A 14312-nucleotide genomic window follows, 5' to 3' on the forward strand; every position below is an offset into this window, starting at 1 on the left:
CCCAGTGAGCATGTTATCCCAGTGAGCAGATTTATCCCAGTAAGCAGATTTATCCCAGTGAGCAGATTTATCCCAGTGAGCATGTTTATCCCAGTGAGCATGTTTATCCCAGTAAGCATGTTTATCCTAGTGAGCATGTTTATCCCAGTGAACATGTTATCCCAGTGAGCATGTTTATCCCAGTAAGTATGTTTATCCCAGTGAGCACGTTTATCCCAATGAGCATGCTTCATCCTGAATTCGCGGCCTACGACAGCTGATTCCAAACACATGTGAAATGTAGAATTGTCCATTAACAAATTTCTTTAAGCTCTAGACAAAAGCTTTTTTTTTTAATATCTATTTCACAAACCAGACGCATCTACCGAATTATGCACCAAGGAATCCTAAAAAGAATTAAATTAACTCCCCACAAGTTCCTAACCAGCTCACATATAAAAACAATCTCTGGAACAAAAGCCAGACAACTCTTGGAATTTACCCCCAATTGAAGCCCTATTTTAAGCACAAGGAATTACGATTATCCATAAAGTAAACCAGATCTAATTGAATTCCATTTTTCTACTCAATTACAGAAACTCTCCCTTACCCGTCGTTTAACCAGACCCCCTGTCTGTTTTTTCACAATTAATTTTTTTCTCTCTCGCCATTTCCGAACTAAATTTCCGTGAGTTTTCCTTAAATTATCCTGTTGCAATTCGTGCAATAAACAGCTTCATGCGAAAAAAATTGAGTATTATTCAAGACATTTCTGTACACGTTCGGTGCACTTAAAACCAGCCTAATTAAAAATAACTTTATACACACACACACACATATATATATATATATATATATATATATATATATATATATATATATATATATATATATATATATATATATATATATATATATATATATATATATATATATATATATGTGTGTGTGTGTGTGTGTGTGTGTGTGTGTGTGTGTGTGTGTGCGCGACTGTGTTCCATATTATATATATATATATATATATATATATATATATATATATATATATATATATATATATATATATATATATATATATATATATATATATATAGATAGATATATATATATATATATATATATATATATATATATATATATATATATATATATATATTATACATAGTTACAAACTCGAGCACACATACATAGAGGAGGGATTGTAAAGAGTTATGTAATAAATTTGTAGAATTAATAAGCGAGTTGAGATTTTGTTAATTTTTTGTGTCGAAACTAAATGGAAATTTTCTTCTTCAAGCAATAGCCGTAGGTAGTTGACCAGAGATCTTTATATGCTCAATGTGTACAACTATGCGCCCAATGAATTACTTGTCCAAACAGAAAAAAAATGCGACACAGACATAAGGTCTTTAAAAAATCCGTATCTAAATTCCAAAGCTCTATTTAATGTAGAAAAAAAAATGTAATAATGTGGAGTTTTTGTTTGGATACATTTTTCAATATATAAAAACCCTAGAAAAAAAATGAATTGTAAGATTTCTCTGTCATTTCGTTCTTCAAGATGATGTTTCAGAATGACAGAGAAAAATTATTTTTTTCGCGAGCTTTGGCAGAAAGATGCTTATGGCCACAAAAAAAAACATATATTTGCCGTTTTTTTTCTTTAAATACTTGACAAAGAGCTGTTTCTGTCCATGGAGATAAGAACAGCAATGCAAAAACACATGACATCGAATGTAAATAAAATAAAAATTGATCTTTTAAGGGCAGAAGAGGAATTTTGTTTGTTTTAATTTGTTTTTTAAATTGAATTTTTTTTTTAAACTCGATAAAATAAAGACGTATCTGTAAACCGAAATTTAATTCTGACAAAATGCCAGAGGTTTTTTTTTTCACATTCGGTATTTACACTCGGCTACACATAGGGTATGACAAACTTAATTAGCCGAACCATTATATTCGTATCTAGTCCATGTTTTTAGATCAACTGCTAGCGCTTTGTTTTGGGTGGGGGCTGGGATTTAGTATTAAGTTTACGTTTCGGCTTAGAGTAATGGTTAGGTTCGTGTTTAGGGCTAGGCGGTGGGGATGAGATAACGTCAGTGTGTTGGGTGTAATCAATAATGACTGATTCTTCTAGGAAGATCTTGTATAGGAAGTTACTCTTTTGGGGGCGGGTTAGGTGGGGGGGGGGGGGGGTTGACTGTAAATAATTAGTGAGTTGTTTTGGGTGACCTTTTGAAAACTTGACCTGCTAGTTTTATATAAAGAATTTTATTTTAATCATGACTAGCTTTAGAATTCATAGTTCAATAAAGTATTAATTGAACAAAATACTAAAGACATAAAAAAGAATTTAGGTAAGATTTTTAATGTTGATAAATTACTAATTAAACAAAAAGGTCATATAATAAATGGGAACCTGTGCTTATGACTGTGGCACACATTAATTAGCGTGTCACCAATCAACAAATAATTGAATACGGGCTGACAGGTGATCGATAATTGCAGTAAATCAAAATAACTAATTGTTGCGACATAGTGGGGAAGCGGACATTGCGTGAGTTGCAGCACATTTTGGTGCAGCAAGGTGGCAGGCTTAACAATTTAGGTCGCCAGACAAAAACCCCTAGACATCCCGCCATCCCCCCCCCCCCCTGGACACATCCACCGACACGACCCCCTGGGCCAAATAAAACACGTACAAGTGCGCATAACGCCATATAAATAAATAGATAATTGTTTAGTAAAAAAACATATTTAAAAATCCATGCATTTAGTGGTCGCGCCGCTACAATTTTAGCTGATGTACAAAAAAACCAGTGGCGAAAGTAATGACAAGCAAAAATTGTATTTAAAATTAATGCTTAAACTCACTTCCATTGAAGTCACTGTCTGTTTTGACTTCTCTAAATTTCAAACGAGATGTATGTCCACTGGATCTTTAACCCACAGCCTATTAAGTTTTAGCAATACTTTACATTGGATTTAAAATACAACACATACCACCCTTCACAGCACTAGCGAGGGGGGGGGGAGGGGGGGCGGGGGGGGACATATGTCCCCCGCGCCGACCTTAGGGGCGCCAAAACGGGTTGGAAAAATAAATTGAAAGGTTGAGGGGGGTGCACATCGAAAGTTTGAGGGGGGGGTGCACATGGAAATCTCGAGGGGGGTGCAAATCGAAAAGTTTGTCCCCGGGCGCCGGGAAGGGTCGCTACGCCTCTGCTTCACAGATAACTTCATCCACCCGCAACCTACTTTTCAGATCCTGTAACAGATAGTGCACTGATGGATGAAAGTAACAAAATATAAAAATATATAAATTTGTTACATCATTAAGTAAACAATATGGGTATTTTCAAGAAGAGAAAGTTTATGATTATGAACATTTTGCATTACATTTTTGTAGATAATTTTAAAACAAGTACATTATGTTTTTATAACTTCCCTCTAAAAAGAAAATGAGGCACGCGTTGGAATTATCAGTTGATGCGTTAATCCAATCAATAATAAGAGGATTTAGGCTTGAAATAATACCTCTCAATTAGCTGTTTCTATAGCTGCTGCCAGCATACAAAAAATGTTCTAAATTAGATAATCGCCATATAATTTTATTTGTGCTTAATACACTAATATTCATATCATAGGATTTAACCTAATTTACATTTTTAATTCTAAATAACGAGTGAACAGCTTTGTAAAACACCGCAATATCAAACTCAAATATTAAAAAAATATGCATAGCAATTTTGCTGTATCATTTGATCACAAAGAGTGTTTACAAAATGTATTTATTTTTAATTGTAATATACGGTTAATGTCTACTCTGGTTCAGTTGTGATTAGTTTCGTGTTTTGAAGTTAAATACGTTGGATAAATGAAGATAGATGGTTTGTTTATCCGTGAGTGTTGTGTGTAAATTTTATATCAGTGTGTTTTGTTGGTAAACTGCAAACTGCTTTATTTAATATCTGTATGTTTTGTATGTAAACTGCGAACTGTTTTATTCCCCAGGATGAGAAGAACCAGGTGCTAACGACGAACATTTGGCTGGACCAGGTGAGAGGATATTGACCAGTCTAATTGGCTGGCATCTACGTGTGGTTTGTGTCTGCACGGTATGCCTGGGCTTCGGGTGGGACGGGCAGTGTTTCTTCTAGAATTTTTTCTCCCGGGGGTTGGGGGCTGAAATTTTCGGAGGGGGCGGACTAAAATTTCCGGGGGGGGGGGGGGGGGGCACTGGTAAAAGTATATTATGGTAAAGGTATACATTTTCTGTATGAATTCCATTTCATTCAGGGGGAGGGGGGAGTGGTTGTGTGTAGGGGTAGAGGGGTCGTGCGCTACACCATAGCTTGATAAGGTGAAGATAGGAGGGTGTCAAGCTTCAAACGTTTTGGAAGAGGCTTTCATGTACACTACTCAAAGACTTAGTGAAGGGTTGGGTCATGTAGACTACATAAAGACTTTAAGGGTTGGGAGATTATGACAACTACCCGAAGAATTAGAAGGGTAGAGGGGATAATGAAGAATATCTAAAGCAATAAGGAGTGTTATGTAGATTCACTAAAGCTTTTTTTGGAAGATAAATTGGATGTGGAACATAGACTAAATGATGGCTTAAAATGTCTGTACTGAGGTACCTGCAACAACACTAGATAGTTGCGTTTGTCTCATTGTGTTAAAGAACTAAATCGTGGGTCGTAGTTGGAAGTGAACCTAACATTTTTGTAACTATTTCTAGCATTGCGCCCCGTCATTTCAACACATTTTATATAATTGGCTGGACGATATCTATGCAGGATCTGTATTGGTTAATTCTGATATGTTTTAGTGAGGGAATTCAGTTCAATTAGCTGTGTACTCTTTTATCACTCACTAGTTCTCTGATTGTTTTTCTATTAAAATTTACACATTATTACAAGTACTATGATGTAAATGCAGAATAAATTATTCATCGTTTTAGTTTCTAAGCTCCAGTAACAAAACAAGCTTCCCTTAATTAACACGGAGACATGGCTCAAAAATATTAAACTGGTGGTGTGGCCGAGTGATGAAGCATTGGATTACAATTACAAACTCAGCTCTAACCAGTACCAAACCTTGATTAGGCAAAGTGACCGTGGTGTGTGCATATTGTTGATGATACATCATTGAAGTTACTGAAATACATGAATTCCTCCCCGTGTTCATATTTAAAAAGTAATTTAGTACACAAAAATTGTACGGAAATAGTTTGATATGTTTACTGTTTAATTATAACACAAGTGGTCTACCTCATCGAAATATAACACTAGTGTCCTACCTCGTCAATATATAACAGTGGCTTACCTCATCGAAATATAACTCAAGCGGCCTCCATCACCGATAAATATTTCGATACCCTTATGCACTGAGAACTAAATCCAACACTCTCGGAGTAATTTGTTTTTTAATCAGCTGGGAATGGAAACGAAATTTGACAGTTTGTCTAGAGAGTATCGACTTACCACGACACGAATGTCTAGCAAATAAAGTATAGTGTCAGTGTATGTGTGGGTGTGTGTGGGGGGGGGGGGTAGTAGTTGCATAACTAAAAGTTTGCAATGCATTATTGCATATAAAATAGTCTTTGGTTTCGATAAACTTAAACATAAAATGTATTTTCTGGTAAGCCACAGTTTATTTTCTATGCCTACAGATTTGATATAGATTGTGGTTATCCCTTTCAATCCACTATCATGTAACAATTTTGAAATGTCCATAACCGTCCACCTCTATGTAATAAAATGTATAATCTGGTCATAGTTTCAATAAGGCTTACCTACACTTGATCAGTCTTCTTCTTCTTCTTCGTTCTTAATTTTTAGCGTTGGAAGGGATCTAGCTTTTGCCGACTCGACCACGCCTCCATCACAATTAAGTATGCGTGTCAACTGGTTATGCACCATTGAGGCCATTGACTCTGATTTTAGCCTGCTTTTCTTTTTGGTTTACTTCCATAGCCTTTGTCTAACCAAGAACAATATACAAGGCAGCAGTTGTTTGATTTTGGAGTTGTCTCTCCTAGAAGAGTTGCTGTCCCCAGCCTCATCTGCCCGGGGGTTCGAACTCGAGACTTTTCGGTTCAGCAACCATGAGCTTTACCGACTCGAACAGGCCGACCCCACTTGATAAGTCTACTCAGATCATTTGTGTAAGACCTAAACAAACTTGCTCAATCTTCACAAACCATTTCTGTAAGGCTTAACCAAACAATGTCTTTCGATTGGTTAGAACTTCAAGCACTGAGCAGTACACGGCCTGTGTACACTAATCCCAAGAGGACATCACAGACACCTGCTTGACCCTGTATATCAGCAAAAGTCTGTCGCGTGCTGGCCGATGTATGACAGTGATGTCTTGTCTTGTACCGGGGGAATGGATCAGTACATTGTTCGATTTGTAGAGGATTAGTTTTTGTTTTCACACTCGCAGGCTCACCCTTCATCTCTCTATTTCCTTTGACTCCCACAACACTCTACATTGGCAATGTATGACAGTGATATCTTCTCATGTACCAGAGGGAATTGATCAGTACATTGTTCGATTTGTCGAGAATTAGTTTTTGTTGTCACACTCGCAGGCTCTCCCTTCATCTCTCTATTTCCTTACTGCATTGGGGGAGGTGGCAAATTTGTGAATTAATTTGGATTATGTTCTTGAATTATTGAAGAAGTTGATTAACTTAATTAAAGTAGGATTTATTTTGGTTTATTAAGTTTATTGGCTACTGGATGTTAAGTGCTGTAGTGATTGCTTGAGAATTCAGTAAGGATAAATTTCACCTTTTTTTCTTCACTGGAGCTTGGAGCTTAAATTTTTTTTAAAAAGTATTCGTTGTAGTTTAAACACATCGTAGCTACAGAATCTGGATGGACATATTGTAATTTAACAATCTAGATGAAGAAAGTTGGATAGACCTTTAGTAATTTAATAAACACATTCTAGATGGAGAAAGTAGGGTGGGTCTATTGTAATGTAAACAACAATCTAGATGGAGAAAGTTGGGTGGACCTATTTTACAAGTAAACACAACAGTCTACTCAATTGCTGTCTATAAAAACCTATGTTATATCCCCAACACTAACCCTTGGTAATTAATCAGTCTAATTCTACCGTCATTTCTCTGATGCATAGTGTATAGCAACATGCACTTAAACTCTAATCTACAGACAAACAATCTCGAAGTTAGCGAATCACTCGCATCTGCATAGCTAAATTTATTTTGTGACCATCACATTTTTACACTGTCCAGTTTAACAGTACATAATACCAGTGGCGTAGCGAGGTCGGGTGTCACCCGGTGCGGCACTTAATAGTGTCACCCCCTCAGAGGCGCAGCGACTCTTCCCGGGGACAAACTTTCAATTTTCGATTTGCATCCCCCCCCCTCAAACTTTCGATTTGCACCCCCCCCCCCCCTTCAAATTTTTCTTTATATATTTTACTATTTTTTGCCTTGGTGTCACCCCCCTAAATGGTGTCACCCGGTGCGGTCCGCACCCCCCGCCCCCCCCCCCCCCTCACTACGCCTCTGCATAATACTGAGTAATAGAAGATAATAAAATGTAAGCCAAGACAAGCAGACCAACACAGAATATCTATAGGGTCAGATTCTAATGGATCAATACGCCATGTCTGAACTATCTATCGAACTACTTTCTTAACGGCGTCTCCCTTGTCTAAACACCGTCTCGTCATTTTTTTTTTACATTTTCATTATCTTTGGGCCGAGATAATTAAGCATTACATCACCGCCAGTAATGGGATGTACTCAACTGCCGCTGACTGTGATTAAGTCCTCAATGGGCTGTGGATTGTGGTCAAACGGGAGGTGTTGGTAGGACAAGTGGGAGGTGTGGGTAGGACAAGTGGGAGGTGTGGGTAGGACAAGTGGGAGGTGTGGGTAGGACAAGTGGGAGGTGTGGGTAGGACAAGTGGGAGGTGTGGGTAGGACAAGTGGGAGGTGTGGGTAATACAAGTGGGAGGTGTGGGTAGGACAAGTGGGAGGTGTGGGTAGGACAAGTGGGAGGTGTGGGTAGGACAAGTGGGAGGTGTGGGTAGGACAAGTGGGAGGTGTGGGTAGGACAAGTGAGAGGTGTGGGTAGGGCAAGTGGGAGGTGTGGGTAGGACAAGTGGGAGGTGTGGGTAGGACAAGTGGGAAGTGTGGGTAGGACAAGTGGGAGGTGTGGGTAGGACAAGTGGGAGGTGTGGGTAGGACAAGTGGGAGGTGTGGGTAGGACAAGTGGGAGGTGTGGGTAGGACAAGTGGGAGGTGTGGGTAGGACAAGTGGGAGGTGTGGGTAGGACAAGTGGGAGGTGTGGGTAGGACAAGTGGGAGGTGTGGGTAGGACAAGTGGGAGGTGTGGGTAGGACAAGTGGGAGGTGTGGGTAGGACAAGTGGGAGGTGTGGGTAGGACAAGTGGGAGGTGTGGGTAGGACAAGTGGAAGGTGTGGGTAGGACAAATAGAATAGGTTGGTTGTCACGTCTTACAGGTCTGGAAATGCTTAGAGCGAGCTCTCGAAATGAAGCACATTGATGTATGTAGTGAACGAGAGAAGGGGGTGAAAGTTATTGTTACTTGGTACCCTATCCCGTTCGTCCTTGTTCAGTTCTCGTACCGTGAGTTGTAATAGTCCGGTTTGTACCAGTTTATGAAAGGGTTTTGTGTTTAGAATAGACTGTGTTAGGTGTAGATAGTGTAGATATTATTAAATGCTTTTAGTTCCAACGAGCCTTTGTTTCATTCAGTCTTGTTTTGTTACCCGGTTGGGGTTGTTTGTCTTATATGTTGCGCTACGCATCGGATCACCCGAAAGGCATGTCCGTGTGTTCACAATAGTATATATATATATATATATATATATATATATATATATATATATATATATATATAGAGAGAGAGAGAGAGAGAGAGAGAGAGAGAGAGATAAGTATATACCATGCACCGTATGTTATTGAAAGAGAGGGAAGCAGAGAGCCAGACTGGAAGATAGAGAGAGTGAAGCAGAGAGCCAAACTGGAAGATAGAGAGAGGGAAGCAGAGAGCCAAACTGGAAGATAGAGAGAGGGCAGCAGAGAGCCAAACTGGAAGATAGAGAGAGGGAAGCAGAGAGCCAAACTGGAAGATAGAGAGAGGGCAGCAGAGAGCCAAACTGGAAGATAGAGAGAGGGAAGCAGAGAGCCAAACTGGAAGATAGAGAGAGGGAAGCAGAGAGCCAGGTTGGAAGATAGAGAGAGGGAAGCAGAGAGCCAGGTTGGACGACAGAGAGAGGCCAGAAGAGAGTAAAATGCCAGTTAATCGAATCGATCCGCCTCCCTCACACACCACGCTTTAAGTGTTTGTTTACATCACGTGATCACGGTTGTGTCAACACGGTCAGGGAGTTATAAATACCCGGGAAAGAGGCCGACCTTGACCCATGCCACTTTTGAACCCGATGGGTATCCTCCCATGAATACATTCACAAATATTTCCACCTTCTTCAAAGTTTGATTTGCAACAAAAACTAATAAAACTAGAACAATCTTTGGCAGTGATAAGAAGTGCGTAGAAAACTTGTGTGTATGTAGACAATAACCGTGAAAAAACGTTCGATTTTCGATAAATGTGCATAATATCTCCATCAGGATCTTATCTTCCTTGGTCACGGGGAATTTAAAGCTCTAACCACCATCGCCAAGATGGATAACCATTAGGACAGGGGAGATAACTTTCGTGTGGTGGCCATTCAAAAATGTTGGCACCTGTCCAGTCACAAGATATGTCTTGCTAGCCCGGAGTCCAAACGCTGATGTCAGACTGACATAATCATATGGGGAATCTTATGTCTGTTTGTTTGACATACAATCAGCAGTGTCTTTCAAGAGGAGAAGAGGACCATAGATGTAAGCAAGACAGGTACAGATTCTAATCGAAGTGCTAGTCACAATTTTACCGGCAATGTATGAAAAGTCGTTATTCATACATATATATATATATATATATATATATATATATATATATATATATATATATATATATATATATATATATATATATATATATATATATATATATATATATATATATATATATATATATATATATATTCTGGAAATTATATTTGTTATTTGCCGAATTTAAATTACCGTTATTGATTTTATTTTAATTGAGGTATGCAGTTCTGCCTTCGTCCTCTTTCTTAAAAGTAACGTCGGATTTGATCAACTGCTGTTTCAAATAATTGCTTCAATTAAATTGGATTTAAGACAGAAATTTTTTCTTTTCTCTTTTGCCCTGTGTATTTTCACAGCAGTTCAGGTTGGCAGTCGGTATGAAAGGCGAGTTGCCGTGTGTGAAAAGAAGGAATTGTTTTTTTAAGCGCTATTAAGGGGACAGTATCACTCAGACTAGGGGAGATAAACTTTAAAATTCGCCATATCTGATATACACAATTTCAAATTGTTACAGATTAGTTATGATTCTTTTTATAATATAGTATCAATTTCTGATGTGTTTATAAAGTAAAAAAGTTTTTAAAAAGCATTTTAATCTTATGTTTCGAATTTGTCACTCAATTATAAACAAGATTTTAAAACCTTAATCAAAATAATGAAATGTCAGCATTTAGGTTTTAACAGACTATTCATGGACGTTAAAAATTACTCCAAAGATATTCTCTTTACTGTTCTCGTTAAAGAAAAATATATTTTTTATATATATTTCCTACTATTCGTTCGCCACATTCACATAACCTAGGGGTTGGCAACATGCGGCTCGCGAGCCGCATGCGGCTCTTTTGGTGTCCAGTTGCGGCTCTTCAGCTCCATGCACAAATATTTATTTTATTTTATTTCCAAAACTCATAAAATTAATACTTTGCAACACTCGGTAATAAAAGGCATAACAATATATATAAACAAAAAACATTCACTATCATATTATAATATTTAGTTACTCCCTATCTCAGTGTACTTCCTATTACATTGTCCATTCCGAATTGAAAAATTCAACTTCAGAGTGGATATCACATAGAAACTAAACCAGCTACTGAGCTAAGTGTAAAACTGAATGGAAAATCTAGCTTATGTCTTGTTTGAAAAGATGGTTTGTTTCGAGAACAAATAATTTTTTTTTTGTTGAATACATGATGAGCAGTAAATTACTTAATTACGAAAAATCTGAAAAAATATCGTTATAATACCAATGCTTCTATTCAATCACTTCAGCATTAATATAAACAAAATGAAGGTTGTTTTCAATGAGAGATTTGAGCTGTTCAAAACAAACACCCTGACTTACATACTAGATCCTCTAAACACAAATTCAAATGAGAGTATCTCATATATTCAAAGCTATTTATTTTAAATTATATATATATATATATATGTATATATATATATATATATATATATATATATATATATATATATATATATATATATATATATATATATATATATTTATATATATATATATATATAGTATGATATTTGTTTAGTATTATATATATACTAAACAAATATACTATTGACATAAAATGTTTGTGGCTCTTTAAAAACCGGGTAATGTTGTAAATTGTAACTTTTGGCTCTTTCGCCTCAAAAGGTTGCCGACCCCTGAACCCGTTTCAGCTTTCATCACACCCTCCTGCCCCCCGCCCCTAAACCCCATATCATATTGCCCCCATAACTGAATCCCCTTCGTCCCCATTACCCTACCCATGTTGAAATACAATATTAAATACTGGGGATGATGTTTTATCAAAATAAATGTCTAAAAACAAAGAGAAATATATATATAAAAAAAAATAAGTCAAAGAGAAAATATTGTTAAAAAAAAAATTAAAATTTTAAAACAAAATTTTCCAATGGAAAATAAAATATTGTTAATGTGCAACAAAATTTCATGAAATTTTGACAGATTTCATCGGTTTACACCTCAGTACTTCATCATGTACGGAGTATAGGGGACTTTTTTTAATCGGGCAAAAAATATTAATGCATATTTATATTTGTTATTATATATTTTGTTTCCCTAACGTGAGTCAGGTACGCATCAGAGCTGGGTGGACTCAGGGAGATCCAGCAGTCTCGAGTCTGAACTCATAACCCTCGGGCTAGCAGTCAAACGCTCTACCATTCGACCACCCTGTTCCAATTTTAACATTGGTTGTAAATTAACACGTATTAATTACGTGTACTGTTTCACTTTCTGTTATTTGAATCTTCGTACAGCATAATATTCATCTTTCAATCCTTACAATTCGTGTGTAAAACGTTCCATTTCGTGTGAAAAACGTTCCATTTCGTGTGTAAAACGTTCCATTTCGTGTGTAAAACGTTACAACTCCCGTGTAAAACGTTACAACTCCCGATAAAACTTTACAACTCGTGTGTAAAACTCGTGTGTAAAACGTTACAACTCGTGTGTAGAACATACAGCTCCCGTGTAAAATGTTACAACTCCCGATAAAACTTTACAACTCGTGTGTAAAACGTTACAACTCGTGTGTAAAACTCGTGTGTAAAACGTTACAACTCGTGTGTAAAACTTGTGTTTAAAACGTTACAACTCGTGTGTAAAACTTGTGTTTAAAACGTTACAACTCGTGTGTAAAACGTTACAACTCGTGTGTAAAACGTTACAACTCGTGTGTAAAGCTCGTGTTTAAAACGTTACAACTCGTGTGTAAAACTCGTGTGTAAAACGTTACAACCTGTGTGTAAAACTTGTGTGTAAAACGTTACAACTCGTGTGTAAAACTTGTGTGTAAAACGTTACAACTCGTGTGTAAATGTAAAACGTTACAACTCGTGTGTAAAACGTTACAACTCGTGTGTAAAACTTGTGTGTAAAACGTTACAACTCGTGTGTAAAACTTGTGTGTAAAACGTTACAACTCGTGTGTAAAACGTTACAACTCGTGTGTAAAACGTTACAACTCGTGTGTAAAACGTTACAACTCGTGTGTAAAACGTTACAACTCGTGTGTAAAACGTTACAACTCGTGTGTAAAACGTTACAACTCGTGTGTAAAGCTCGTGTTTAAAACGTTACAACTCGTGTGTAAAACTCGTGTGTAAAACGTTACAACTCGTGTGTAAAACTTGTGTGTAAAACGTTACAACTCGTGTGTAAAACTTGTGTGTAAAACGTTACATTTCATGTGTAAAACGTTACATTTCATGTGTAAAACGTTACAACTCGTGTGTAAAACTCGTGTGTAAAACGTTACAACTCGTGTGTAAAACGTTACAACTCGTGTGTAAAAACTTGACCCTCTTACAGGAGTGGAGTGACGAGAAGCTGAAGTGGAACATCAGCGACTACAACAACATCACGGTCCTTAGAATACCTTGTGACTTCATCTGGTTGCCGGACATTGTCCTGTATAACAGGTAATTTGTGGTTAAAGGTAACTTTTATACCAATAACAGGTAACTTGTGCTTAAAGGTAACTTTTATACCAATAACAGGTAACTTGTGCTTAAAGGTAACTTTTATACTTTTATACCAATAACAGGTAACTTGGGGTTAAAGGTAACTTTTATACCAATAACAGGTAACTTGTGCTTAAAGGTAACTTTTATGCTTTTATACCAATAACAGGTAACTTGTTCTTAAAGGTAACTTTTATACCAATAACAGGTAACTTGGGGTTAAAGGTAACTTTTATACCAATAACAGGTAACTTGTGCTTAAAGGTAACTTTTATGCTTTTATACCAATAACAGGTAACTTGTTCTTAAAGGTAACTTTTATACCAATAACAGGTAACTTGTGCTTAAAGGTAACTTTTATACCAATAACAGGTAACTTGTGCTTAAAGGTAACTTTTATACTTTTATACCAATAACAGGTAACTTGGGGTTAAAGGTAACTTTTATACCAATAACAGGTATCGTGTTGTTAGGTAAATTATTACAATTCTTCTCTAAAAGAGTATATATATTTGAAACTCATCTCTTTGAATTGTATACTGTTTCTTCTTCTTTTTCGTTCTTAATCGTAATCTTGGAAGGAAGGAATTTCCTCCAACACAATTAAGCATTAGCTGTCAACTTGTCATGCGCCATATAGGCCGTTGTCTTCGATAGTATAGTATTACACTCTCCTGCAATAACTTGTAATCAAAAGTTATGTAATTCACTTATGTATGCATACGTATGACCAATTGACACACACTTCTAATACTTGTGTTTGAGACTGCGGGCATTTTACTTGTATAATCGCCTGTCCTATCTGTTTGCATACAGTATTGCTATGTTAGTGAAGATTTATTTAATTACTAGGCATTCTGCCTAGCTTCGCTTAGGTTTTCAAA

The 14312-nt window shown here is 36.8% G+C and overlaps 1 protein-coding gene across 1 annotated transcript in view; it reads left to right on the forward strand.

Moving 5' to 3' along the window:
- LOC131937635 (neuronal acetylcholine receptor subunit alpha-10) overlaps positions 1–14312 on the forward strand; it is a 98313-nt gene that overhangs the window by 61410 nt on the left and 22591 nt on the right. The window contains exons 3-4 of the mRNA XM_059295222.1: positions 3997–4041; positions 13277–13386. Of these exons, the coding sequence (XP_059151205.1) occupies positions 3997–4041; positions 13277–13386 (155 nt within the window). The remainder of the gene's footprint in view (positions 1–3996; positions 4042–13276; positions 13387–14312) is intronic.

The sequence above is a fragment of the Physella acuta genome, unplaced genomic scaffold, assembly GCF_028476545.2.
Source record: "Physella acuta isolate Inbredline_101_S28 unplaced genomic scaffold, ASM2847654v3 ptg000215l, whole genome shotgun sequence".
Classification (NCBI taxonomy): domain Eukaryota; kingdom Metazoa; phylum Mollusca; class Gastropoda; family Physidae; genus Physella; species Physella acuta.